This window comes from Platalea leucorodia (genome assembly GCF_965183815.1).
Source record: "Platalea leucorodia genome assembly, chromosome: 5".
NCBI classification, from domain to species: Eukaryota; Metazoa; Chordata; class Aves; order Pelecaniformes; family Threskiornithidae; genus Platalea; species Platalea leucorodia.
The window spans coordinates 28,033,707-28,047,066 of record NC_138827.1 but is presented as its reverse complement, the minus strand read 5'-3'; the positions used below and the strand labels follow the sequence as shown (position 1 = coordinate 28,047,066).

Genomic DNA, 13,360 nt, shown 5'->3' with positions numbered 1-13,360 from the left:
AATGTTTCTTGGTTTGGTATTTGGATTTGTTTGGTTTGGGTTTTTTTTGCATTAAATCTATGCAAAGCATTTTCAAAATAAATTACTCTGTAATATGTTTTATTGCAACTTAAAAAAAAAATAATGCTTTTGTTTCAATTCCATTGCTGAACAGTACTTTAGGTTCTCATAAAAAAATATATCGGAATGACACAAAATAACAAACAGGGGATTGCTGCTTTGCCTTTAACCATTGCTTTACACGAAATTTCAGATTGTGTTTCCCTGAGAGCTTCCAACAAACCGACTTCATATTTCAGAAGTCATCTGCAAAGCATATGTCACGATGCCTTGACCAATAACAATGCCACTTTCTCTCCAATTAAAAAAAAAAATCAAGCATAGTACTTCAATATGCCTCTATAACTCTCTTGAACCTGCCTATTGAATCAATACTCAAGAACAGGAAAAAAGTACTAGCAGCAAGTTTTCTCGGCACTCAGTATTTCTAAAGCCATTTTGAAGAGTTATTCTTAGGCACAACAGCTTCAAGAAACAGACAGTTATTATTCTCTCCATTTCAGAGTGCAAAAACAACTAAGCTACTTGAGGATAAAAAATCCAAACAAAAAAAGTTAGGCTCATTTTGAACTCAGAATCAGAGCAGTCTGGGATCTTCATGGCATTTTTTTTCTCTTTCTGACAGGAAACACGGATTGGCCAAAACTAAAAACTTTGATGCAGACATAGTGTGAAGATTTCATCAGCTCAGGATGACAATTTTAGTTAGAGACAAAGAGAAAGAGAGATAAAATTACATGCAAGTTCAGTATTGCATTCTATTTGATTTGCATTCAAGATTCAAGCCATTAAGTATATCTGAATGACCATCCTAACATTCAGACGCTCTTCTGACAGTTGCTTTTTCCACAAAAGATGACCGAAAGTTTTATTATCAAAGTGAAGGCCAAAGCTGAAAATCTGCAAAATAGGAGGTCATTTTCCATCAACCCTACTCAAAAAATGTGGCATTTAGTTTTTAGTTCCAACCACTCCACTAGACCATCGTGTCCTCCAACTATGAGCCAATAACATCAATCTACTCCCAAAATACATTTGAAACCGAAGAAACCACAAGCTCGGCCTTGCAAAAACATTGTCTAGGAGCTTCACTGGGGTTTTAAAGGAGCATTTTAAGTAAAATGTGAACTACAATAAGGAAATAGTAATATTTATTTCCAAAAATTAGCAAAAATTCTGATATATATGTTTTCAACATTTTGTGGTACAGTAACCGGAACATCTGCAGTACTTTATATGCAGGTGCAATGTCACACTGGAATGTGACAGTTGGTTCCAGTAGATGGAGCTACAGAAAGGCGATGAGGACCCAGCACCAAGTTCTCTAGCAGCTTCAGTAACACAGTCTGACTTTTGGTACAACCTGCCCAATCTAGCAAAATTCAGTGAACTCCTTCCTGCTTCTGAACATTTTTGCAAACATCCATCTGTATGTTCAAAACTTTCTGAAGTGAAATGCCGTCACAATCGTAATCCCTCAGCCTTTGCTGCTATGTATCCGGTTTGCATGGCAAGGTTTTGGTAGCGGCGGGGGCTACAGGGGTGGCTTCTGTGAGATGCTCCTAGAAGCTTCCCCTGTGTCCGACAGAGCCAACATCAGCTGGCTCCAAGATGAATCTGCCACTGGCCAAGGCCGAGCCCATCAGCGACGGTGGTAGTTCCTCTGGGATAACATATTTAAGAAGGGTGGGAATCAAAAAAAAAAAAGAAAAAAAAAGAAAAACTGCACAATTGCAGCCCGAAAAAGGAGTGAGAATATGTGAGAGGAATAGCCCTGCAGACACCAAGGCCAGTAAAGAAGGAGGGGGAGGAGGTGCTCCAGGCGCTGGAGCAGAGATTCCCCTGCAGCCCCTGGTGAAGACCATGGCGAAGCAGGCTGTCCCCCTGCAGCCCATGGAGGTTAAAGGTGGAGCAGATACCCACCTGCAGCCTGGGGAGGACCCCACACTGGAGCAGGTGGATGCCCAAAGGAGGCTGTGACCCCACAGGAAGCCCACGCTGGAGCAGGCTCCTGGCAGGACCTGTGGACCCGTGGAGAGAGAAGCCCAGGCTGGAGCAGGTTTGCTGGCAGGGCTTGTGACCCCACGGGGGGCCCACGCTAGAGCAGTCTGTTCCTGAAGGACTGCACCCCGTGGAAGGGACCCACGCTGGAGCAGTTAATGAAGAACCAAAGCCCATGGGAAGGGCTCATGTTGGAGAAGTTCATGGAGGACTGTCTCCCATGGGAGGGACCCCACGCTGGAGCAGGGGAAGAGTGTGAGGAGTCCTCCCCCTGAGGAGGCAGGAGCGGCAAAGACAATGTGTGATGAACTAAGGGCAACCCCCATTCCCCATCCCCCTGCACCGCTGCAGGGGAGGAGGTAGAGAAAAGTTAGTGAAGTAAAGACCAGGAAGAAGGAAGGGGTGGGAGAAGGTGTTTTAAGATTTAGTTTTTATTTTCTCATTACCTTACTCTGATTTGATTGGTAATAAATTACTTTCATCAAGATGAGTCTGTTTTGCCTGTGACAGTAATTGGTGAATGATCTTATCTCAACCCACAAGCTTTTAATTATATTTGCTCTCCCCTGTCCAGCTGAGGAGGAGGGTGATAGAGCAGCTTTGGTGGGCACCTGGCCTCCAGCCAGGGTCAACCCACCACATGCTACTGTTGTCAATGCAAACACAAGCTCTGGAAGTCATTTAATGATGTCATTTAAAATCATTATTGCAAACATATGGCCCGCCTTCCTACCCTAGAGAGTAAAAAAAAAAAAAAAAAAAATTTGTTGGTCCATTAAAGAGTTATCGAGAGAGAACGTGGCAACAGAATTGTATAAGGCTATTACAAATACTAATACAAATGTCATTTTGGATCATTAGCAGGGCTAACAGACTCTGTATTTTTTAATCGTACAGAACTTTGCTGCTTTAAGCGCCACTAGGCCACCTACCTCCACTCTCCGTAATAACTCTAATGTTAATATAGATGCCACCAAAAAATGAGCGCTATTGCGTAGCTTATATAATCTAAAATTCAGGAAATGTTTTCCATCGTGGTTTCTGCAGATGAATTAAACACGTTTGCTGTTTTCAACTTTAAGATATAGGGAAAGCATGCAGGCAAAGACAGAGCAAAACACCACTTCCCGCACTTCATGACGAGCCATGAGCAGACCCTTTACTACTCTTCTAAGCAGAGAAATGGTTTGCTGACCCCTCAAAAAACTGCACTCTTAGAAGTTTCTACTCCTGCATAGATTATAAAGCAGATTATTTCAAAAGTTTTATGTCAAATAGGGAATCCACAAACAGACCTTTAATGCAGCCATGTCTAAAATTTAACATGCCGTCATCACCGAGGAAGAATGTTATTTGCACACTGATTCAGCTTTTGAAGAAACAACTCCCTCACACGCACACAATGGAAGTTTATGTATTTTAGGGGCAGTGGGAGCGCACGCGTGGAAAGGAGAAGGGAAGGTTATCCACCTGCAGCTTGTTCAAGAGCGTGAGCAAGAAGGCATTGAGTTACAGAGTAATTAACGTCAGTGTTTCACTGTCAAGGTGTGTTACAAGCTGTGCAAACAGGAGCTCAAGGAAAAGGACTTGGGCTTCCACAGACTTCAGAGACACGACACCACTCTTAAACAACACTTAGAAGACCAAAGTTAATTTGCATGTAACTACTGAAGGACTGCAGTACAGGTATGTAATGAGCTTAAACTAATTTGCTTTTCTCCAAGCAAAAAAAAAAAATAAAAAATAAAAAAGCCCCTGAAAGTGCAAAAAACAGTTTCTGCCCCTCCAGTCGCTGCGTTCAGGTCGGTAAGCGGACGCCGGGATGGACAGAGTCCTTTGCCCAAAGTCGTGCGCGGTTCGGTGGCAAAAGCGGACCCAAGGGCGGCCCGGTACCGGCCCGGGCAGCACCCGCCCGGGGGTCCCGGCCTGCGCCGGGGCTCGACCGGCCCCAAGGCCACAGCGAGGAGCCGAGGCGGGCCGAAGCTACAAAGGCACCGGCTCCCCACAGCGGGCGGGGAGTAATTCACACAGGTAACAAACTCGATTTGCAGGCTTCACACCAAGGCGGGCTGCTTATCCGGGAAACGAGCCGCCCCCACCCCCTCCCCCGGGGCACCGGCGCTTCGTGCGAGCAGACCTTGGGCTGGCACCGGGACGGGTGTTCCCGCCGCCGCTGCCCCCTCTTCCCACCCGGGACGCAGCGTTCCCCAGGCTCCGGGGGGGCGGCGCTGCTGCCAGGGGACGCCCCAGGCGGCCGCCCCGCCGCCTGCAGGCGCTGGCTGTGGCGGGAGAGACCCCCGCTGCCCCTCGCGGCCTGAGGTAACGGCTCCGGCGCCCCCTCCACCGGCCGCGCCCCCCCGCCCCGCCCCGCCCCAGCCCCGTACCGGGCGTCGCCGCTGCTGGCTGCGCGGGAGTCCATGGAGGCGCCGCGAGGGGGGTCCCCCGCTCCAGAAGCTGCGGGAAGGGAGGCCGGAGCCGAGGGCTGGCGGTGCTGCTGTTCCCCGTCGCCGGCGGCTGCCGCAGCCACCTCGCATGGTGTGAAGCAACTGCGAGCCTCGGCGCATGTTCGGTCAGGGCCGGGCCCGGGCGCAGGGGCCGCCCCCGCAGGTGAGCGGCTGCGGCAGCGCCCGCCCCTCCGCCGGCAGCCTCCCTCGGGTCGCGATAGTAACGCAGTGTTGGGGCAGACAGCGATAGTCGGATATTTCACTCGGTACCAGTGCAGGACTGGGGGGCTTTGCGGTGTGGGATGAAGGGCTTCAGCCAGCTGTTAAACTGAAGGGAAGGGAGGCCTGCAGTGAGCCCAGGCGGGCCCCAAGAGCAGCTGAGAGGAAACCATGCATTGTTACTATTACTGTGTGCTGGAATTAGAGCCATTAATTGCTCTTGAGAAAAAAACAGGAAGAAAATATAATTTATATTTAGCTGAGCTTTAACGTTGCAAGAGCCTGCTCCCAAGAAGGTGTGTGCCTGGGTGGAGCCCTCTACCCCGAAACAGAACGGTCAGTTAATTGTACAACAGGAGTAACACCCAACAGTGCTTACATTTCACATTTATCAGTTTATGAACAAATTATTTTAAATAATTTCAAGTACAGAGTCAAAAAAAGCTAAACCAATTGAAATTACTAATAGATACGCAATACTGAAAAACTTTTAGTTTGGCCATTCATATATCATAATCATACATGCAGCTTGAGGGCTACAGGGATAACAGTGAAGAAGAGATTAATAAAGGAGTTTGTGGAAGGAAATGAACGGGGAAAGAAGGCAAAGGTGTACACAGCAGAGGGAGTGGCAGGACAAACAGAAGGACTTAGTTGACATAAAGAAACAATGGGCACATTAATGCAAGCAGTGGGCGTTTAAGGTTAAAAAAAGAAAGAATTTATTAGCTGAGCACCGACAATGTGGTTCGTGATGTGTAGAAGGAGAGGTAGGCGGCAGGCCTGCCTCACGCTCCGGTGCACGGGGTGCAGCGGGTTTGAGAGAGAAGCTAAGACAACTGAAGAGAGTGCAGGTGATCCATTTCAGCATGACTCTTCGGTCTGACAACAGGCAAAAATTCATTATTGTCTTAGCTAAATCAAACATTTAGATCAATGAAGGATGTTGTAAGGAGTGGTGACAAGCACCTTCGCAGAGCTATTTTGGTACAGATGCAAACCCACATTTTTCAGCATAAAATTCCCATTACATACATTTAGTTTTTTAAATTGTGAAGCTCATACATTCTAGCTCACAGCTTTCCTAATGAAGAGAGACTTCCCATGTAGTTCTGCACTTTAGATACAGCCCATTTTCAATAGCCAGTCACATTTAACTTAAAGAACATTTTTATTACTAACCACCCCAGAATATACTCTAAATTGCTTTTTACAACTTTTAGGAATTCTATGTTGTAGGGACAAAGTTGAAAAAGCTAAAACAGAAGGACAAATTTTCATCATTAGCTTAACTGCTGTTTGACTTAGTTATTCTCCTGAGCATATTATTGTATGTTCATGAACAGAACAGTTGTGCTTTTAATATCTGACAGTAAAATAAATTAAATATTTTAAGATAAATTGATAGCATATTAAGGAAAATTAGAAAATTTAAATCTATGACTAACATTCAACTAGTACTTTTACATACAGTTTTCCGGATTCTGAGTCACTGGTTTGAACCTCAACTGAGTTATTTATTCAGTAAAAGTTACTACTGGATGTGTGCCCAAAATGGGATTCATACTCCAAACTCCTCAGAACTGTTTAGAACTCAAAGACCCTACTCTATATTACAGAAGAGCATTTAAGAATAAGGAGGTATTAGAGCTTCAGATTCGTATTTAAAAAAAGTACAAGAAGGATTTTTACCTAAAAATCCATTAAGCCTTTCAAAATTAGGTTTTTTTTCTGTATAAGTGACCACACCTGTTCATGTAACATCTCAAGAGAGACTGCATTCTGTGAAAAACAAGACTTTTTGGCTTTGAATATAAGAAGTTCAATGCTACGTAGTCTCAACAGAATAAATATTGAATCTGTCCACATAGGCAAATCAGTCTGAGTACGTGGATCAGGATGATCTTTTATTGACTCAGGCACTGTCAGATACAAACCCAAGAATGCTGACAGTTTGCAGACAGTGTTACAAGGACCTCTTGCTGGACAATGCCAGCTAGGACAGACCCCTGAAGTCAAAGGTAAGAATTTCACTTTGTATTATCAGCAAACTAAATCCTCAAGCAAATATCTTGTTCAAAGCAGCACTTCTGTCAAATTCTTAGCCTACTTCCAGTTATTTGTATAGTCCTGGAGTGCAACTGGCTGCTCATACTAACATCTCTCCTACCTATAGGATACACACAAGTAAAATGGGATAAAACAACTTTTACTCTGCACAAGATTGTCTTTATAAATTACAGCAGTTACGTAATATGCTATCAGACCCATTGTCATTTAGAAAACAGGAAACAGATTAGCATTAAGAAGTGGTTTGTCCAAAATCATTTAATAAATCAGCAAGAGATAACTAGAAACAACATCCTGACCTCTTGAATACACATCCAAACAATGCAGCATTTTTCCCTTCTATCAGCTAGCTACCTGATAACCTGCTTTAAAAACTAACGCTTTTTGTTTTCAGTTTAAAATCTAAGGTCCTAGCAGCTCTAGATCTCTTGGTTTTAGCACAACAGGAATTCTTAAGTATTCTGAGGAAGGAATGGCAATGCAGCTGGTATTATGTATTTTTTTGTTATTCATGTTTCTTTAAACATATTGTGGATGAAAATTACTTCTGTTTCAGGATATTACTGACCTACACTTGATGGCTTGTCACCTGACAAATTAAAAGTTCCTTCTCATCTTTTCTGGGATAACAGACACAGGCCAAAATTTTCTGTGAAGCTTCCCACGAAAACGTGCAACAAGGGATTCTCCTACTCATCTATCAGTCTATAAGCACAAGAGGAAAATATTTTTACTTTCTTTTTTCCCCTCCCTGGCTTTTTTCCACATAAGAAATTTCTTAACATTATACTGTCTTCCCTCCCTGCACAGGAACTGAGTTAGTTCTGCAATGACTGCAGACAGTAGCTTTCTTCATTTTAGCCTCAGAGCTCCCTGGAAACACAAGCTTTCTAGCTGTTTTGGTAGCATGGGAGTTTGACTGGTACTCTGAATAGCTGAGATAGCATTAGGGTGGAAAGATGTGAAGACTTTGGTTGTTGCATGAAGGCTTAGGTGCTACAAGCTTGGGAAGTCTGTCCCTCCCCAGCTAGTAGTTGTACACTTAACCACTGCTTCGGAGACTTGTTTTGCTTCCCCCTCCTCTCCTACCTTTAAATTTTAATACCTACACCTTGCTGCCAACAAGGAAGACAACACACAAGTTATTCTGCAGAGAGTTCAAGAGTTCAATAACACTCATATAGGTAACTAAAGCTCCACTCTACCTACCAAAAGGGTAAGTTTCAAACTTGCATCAAGAAAGATCTTCAATTTGGGAAAATTACTGTCTACTTCCAGTACGAGCTCTTGACTACATGCTTTTAATTTGACATTGTCTTGTGCTTTATAATTGCACAAGGCAAACAAATCCTCTTCCCTCTCATGATTAAAAAAAGGGATGCATCTGAAAGCCAACCTTCATGTTCACTCTAATTAACAATGGAATTAAATTCAAGAGTATTCACTGACATGACAGGGAATTCCATAAAGAGAAGACATATGATGTTAGTTGCCAATGTTTTGAGTAGATAAGTTACTCTTCCAATTTTACCCTTTTATGAATTAAACCTGTAGGCTCTATATTATCTAAAAACATTATCATCTAAAAATAACCGTTCTGTCAGTATTGCAAAAACACGAGGTTGCACATCCATGCACACAATCACTTTGAAGATTCAGGCTAAAGCATGACTAAAACATTACAATACTAAAGTTATAATTTTGCTAAATATTCAAATTCAAAACAGTTATTTTAAATTTAAGTAGCTAAATGAAACTGTTGAGAAGTTAGTGGGGAAACAACAGTAGGCAACATGGTTCTGACAGCTGGATGCTCTTTCTGTGAACAGATGACTGACATACAGCAGCTATGTCAGGCGGCAAAGAATGGCAAGGAAGTCCACGTGAACCAAAGAAACCGGTAAGTCCAATACTGAGGTCTAATACTGAGGTCTAACACAACAGGTTTTAAGTATTAAGCAGAAGGGTTAGTATTCTCTGTCACATCAAGTCTCCTGGCTTAAAGTCCACTGTGCTGAGGCAGACAGCTTTCTAGAGAACTCCACTTAAAGTCAACTCGGTATGTCAGTTCCTTCATTAAGCACCTTTTTTGCCATTTTATTCCTTATCAATACTTCCCAGTGATACAACAGGCTTAACATTAATCCCCAGTGCATTCTTCCAATACAGTTCCTAGTTAAGTTGCTTCAGATGACTTGCATTGGAAAGGTACTGTCAAATCACCAATTCATCTGCTAGACATTAGATAATCTCGTCAGTCTTTTGAGTGCAACGGTATTCTGTGAATGCAATAGAGACTTTTACATGACAGAACTTCATAGTATAGGAAGCTGGAGAAAGACAGTGAAAAGAGGATACCAAATTATTCGTGATGATTAGCAAGCATCTTCAGTTTCATGATAAAGAGTTAAATGAACTGCACACAATTTGGAGGAGAGAGAGGGTTGAAAGCAGCACAATCAGAGGCAAAGTGCACCCAAGATGGAAACTTGACAGGGGACTTAAAAGGAAAAAAGAAATGTACAGCCTGCAGAAGGTTTCAAATAGCCTCAAGAATGTGTGTGAACCTGACAAAATTAATGAAGATATTATGTTGCCTAATCAACTGATGTCTTGTTAAAAGAAAATAGGCAAAGATATTTGGGTCCACTTAGGTAAGTATATTAAAACCTAGCACTACTGTAACAAAAGCATCAAAGACATATGTAAGTGGTTGCTGGAACACCTAAACCGCTGACCAAGCAGTCTATGCCTTGACATAAAGGAGACATTATGCTGACAGACATATTTAGAAGAATCATGTATGCTGGGTCAAACTAAAGATCTCTGAAGCCCTGTATGTTGACAGCAGCCAGTAGAGGATGCTTCCAGATCTTCACAGATAAGTATCTAAACATTTGGGCTCTGCAGCCCTCTTACAGGCAAAAATCCTTGGACAAGGGTAACCTGAGTTTTCTTTGAAGGTGCCACAACTCCTAATGAATGAAGTGACAGCTGGGATTAGCGTGCACTTCAGCTAACCTCAAGATTCAGGCAACTTCTTCCTCTGAAAATTAACCCGCTCCCATCAAGAGCACAATCAGAACACTTTATATTGTTTACATTACATTTACATGTTGCTTTACAGCTCACAGCACCCTTTTGAAAAAATAGGCCAACAGTTCACACTTATGTACTTAAACTTTATTTCTTCATAATTACAGGCTATGGTTAGAATTTTTAAACAAAAGGGAAGTCTATAAATAGAGGCTAATCCCACTTGAACAAGTTGGTTTTTTTAAAAAAAAAGTTAAAACTTCATAAAGTAATGCCATTTAGCTCACAGCAGTGGTTTGTTGGTAGTCTGAGTAAAAGTACTATAGTCAGAGTCAGTAACATGAAATGTAACATCAAATGACTCAAAACTTTAAATTCCGTAAAGGAAAGCAGGAATATATATATATAATATATACATATAATATTGTGTTGGTCCACTGAGTATACATTTTTAACAAAAGATAAGAAACTATGTAATCCAGTTAAGCATATGATTTGCAAGATTAGTGTACACTCATTACAAAGATGTATAGATAAGTTATAACTATTTAATACTTGCAAAAATTTTAAGTTACTTTTTTGAGCAGGTGTTTAAATGCTCATTTCCCAGTGCAAAAGAAAAACCATCCCAGTCAGGTTACCCATTTTTCCTGAAAAATTGAAAACTACCCTCAAAATCGTGCAACAGCAGCATTGATCGGTAATGGGAAGAGCTTAAATATACTGAAGCATGGCTGAGTTCTCCCCCTTTTGCCCCCAGTGCTGTGTGTTGAAACACTTCAATTTCCTCAACAGAAATACCATAGGTTAAAAGTGCAAGAAAAAAACCCAATCTCTTGATGTTTATGCTGCTGCCATCCATTTTTCTTAGATAGGACAAAAGATTATTATTTTTGGAATTATTTTAATGAAATTGATTCTCCAGAACAGAGTTCTTTCAAAATGAACAATAAGTTATTTTCATTAAGTTATTTTCATTAACATTCTATCAATCCTATTCTGACTCAGTGACCACAAAGAAATAATTCAGTTTAAGGTGCAACTATCAGTTGGCATTCAATAAATTACATATACAGAAAACAACTGTGGTTAAAAAAAAAAAAAAAAAATCAGACTACCTGTTTTTTCTTTCTATTCTCAATCCTATTTCAAATTGAACTTATAACTTGCCAGTTCAGCTGCATGTTTCACAGGCAAAAGTGGCTCAAACAGCAGTGGGGTCTCATAATTTGACAGTCATCTTGGCCAACAGCAAATGCACATGGATCTTCAACTTAATTGCTTTATAAAACAGAATAACAAGTCTGCCTTAAAACCTATGACCATGCAAGAAAAGCCTTAAAGGTTTCAGAAAGACACACTCTTTCTGACTTAGACTCCATGAAGATTGTTATTTCAAATCCAAATGTAGAATCTGCAATGAAGAGAAAAATCTATATGCATACACGTAAAATAAAGCACTCCACAACTCTGGCATTACTAAAATCTCTTTAGAAGGATAAAAGGTTTCAAATGACTAACTGCTTGATGGGAGACAGTCAGCCATGACAGAATAATTGCTATGTTCACTTTATGCTCAATTACCAACTGCTGACAGATTACAGTCAAACTACAATCTCACTATCTGCATTTTAAACCGATTTGCTTACAGCTGGGAAAAGTACTTTGTTCTCCTGAAAACTTGAGAGAAATTGAATGCTAAACTTAAGTTATTCAAACAATAACCAAAAGGATTTAATTTAGCAGAAACATTCACACCACTTTCAAAAATTTAAAACCTTTCATAGTTTCTTGTATATATGTATTTTCTGATTAACATTTAAATAGGTTAGGTATTCAGGAAAAGGGACAAAACAGTTGACATAAGACAAAATCTTATTCTAAACTTCATGCTTCTGATATTTCAGATTTACTGAGTGCAATAGCCAGTTCCAAGTCTTCTTGCTCTTGCTGTTTTAGTCTTGCCAATCTTTCTTTCTCTTCTCTCTCACTTTCCCTCTTAGCCCATTCAATCATGTCTTCCTCAGTAGAATACTGCATTTTTAAAAGACAAAATAAACCAGATTAATAATACAATGATAACTAATACCATCCAAGTCCTTGGTTTAAGGGACAATTACAGTTTTGCAAAATATTTTATATATTCTAGCCTTCAAATATTACTTGCTTTTTAATACACTATTACGATTAGCTTAGTCTAAGGTTTAACTATTAAGAACTGCATCAAAGTCATCCAATTGATGTATTCTTATGAAATATGCCATGTTTCAAAATTCAGTATTGAGTTTCAAAAAAGTTACTGAGCAGAAAGTGCTATAATTTAAATTCAAACTATTTTGGATAAAAACAACTCTCTAAGAAAAATTTTTAATAAATCAGGAGAACATTCTGCAAAAAACACATCCCTATCCGCACTGTGGGACATCCTGATTTACACTACTTTCATTCGGGATGATTTTTATAGGTGACAGCGACTACAAAAAGTATCTGTAGAATGACTGTTTTTAATTGTGCAGATGAAAAATACTTCTGCCAAGAAGCAGCAAAATAATAAGGTAACTGTACAGTTAGAAGCCTAGTAGTAATATAGAGAAAAGTCAGTGTGATATAAGAGAAGAAAAAAAAAAAAAAAAAAAAGAGAACAGATTCTTTCCATGTATATTGATGTGAACAGAACGTGAATGAAATTTCTGTGGTACAATGATTATAAATCAGAGACAGTTAAGGGTATTATCTTAAATAAAATGCAAAAGATTATGTTAAAGTTTGTTTCTAGTCAGCATGCAGAAAAGCTAAGAGGTAGGTGAAGCCCGTGTCTTCATGAATGTCCCAATGTTAAGTCTGAAAGGGTTATAATATACTCCAGCTAGTTTCTGCTTTGAGCTTGAGTTTTCTCCATAGTTTACTTAGTATTTTCAGTAATTGCAGCTGGAAAAGAATACCTTTTCTTCATAAAGATAATGAACATTTTTGCTTTCTCCTCCACATTTCACATTCTCTCCTCCAAACTGGCTTCTCAGTCCCTCTAACTAATAAGTGATCAATAACAGCAACTCAGAAATTATCATGCTACAAGACACATCAACCAGTGCAAGTCAATTTTGAGAGCCTGCCAATCCTCAGTTTACTTCAATCAAGCACATAGTTTATTACGCCTGAAAATAAAAAAGCAGTATGATCAAGATACTGTAAATGCAAATTGCATTTAACAGGTATCAAGCTTGAGAGTGAGATGATGCCTTTCAAAACTCCTATTTGCAAAAGCTCAAAAGAAAAAAAAATATATATAGGCATGCACAAACCTTTAGATTTGCTTCTACTGCTTGGACACCACGAGTTCTATGAAATGGATTCTGGTTATGAAGAGACTCTTACTACCTTTTACTTCATTGTATGCAAGTCTAGAATTTACTAGCCATTCAAAACTCACCAAATTATATTTCATTAACATACACCGTTATGAGGCTGTTTATTAATATTTCAGTACATTGAAATTATGACCAAACAGTCCAGTGACAGCTAGATTAAAA

The 13,360-nt window shown here is 40.5% G+C and overlaps 1 protein-coding gene across 3 annotated transcripts in view; it reads right to left on the bottom strand.

Moving 5' to 3' along the window:
- Window positions 1–9,782: 9,782 nt before the first annotated feature.
- Window positions 9,783–13,360, bottom strand: part of EPS15 (epidermal growth factor receptor pathway substrate 15) — a 74,293-nt gene continuing 70,715 nt past the window's right edge. The window contains exon 27 of one of the 3 annotated variants that reach the window (XM_082313690.1): window positions 9,783–11,864. In XM_082313690.1, the coding sequence (XP_082169816.1) occupies window positions 11,718–11,864 (147 nt within the window). In that variant the 3' untranslated portion in view covers window positions 9,783–11,717. The remainder of the gene's footprint in view (window positions 11,865–13,360) is intronic. The other 2 variants (XM_082313691.1, XM_082313692.1) reach the window with 2 other exon arrangements.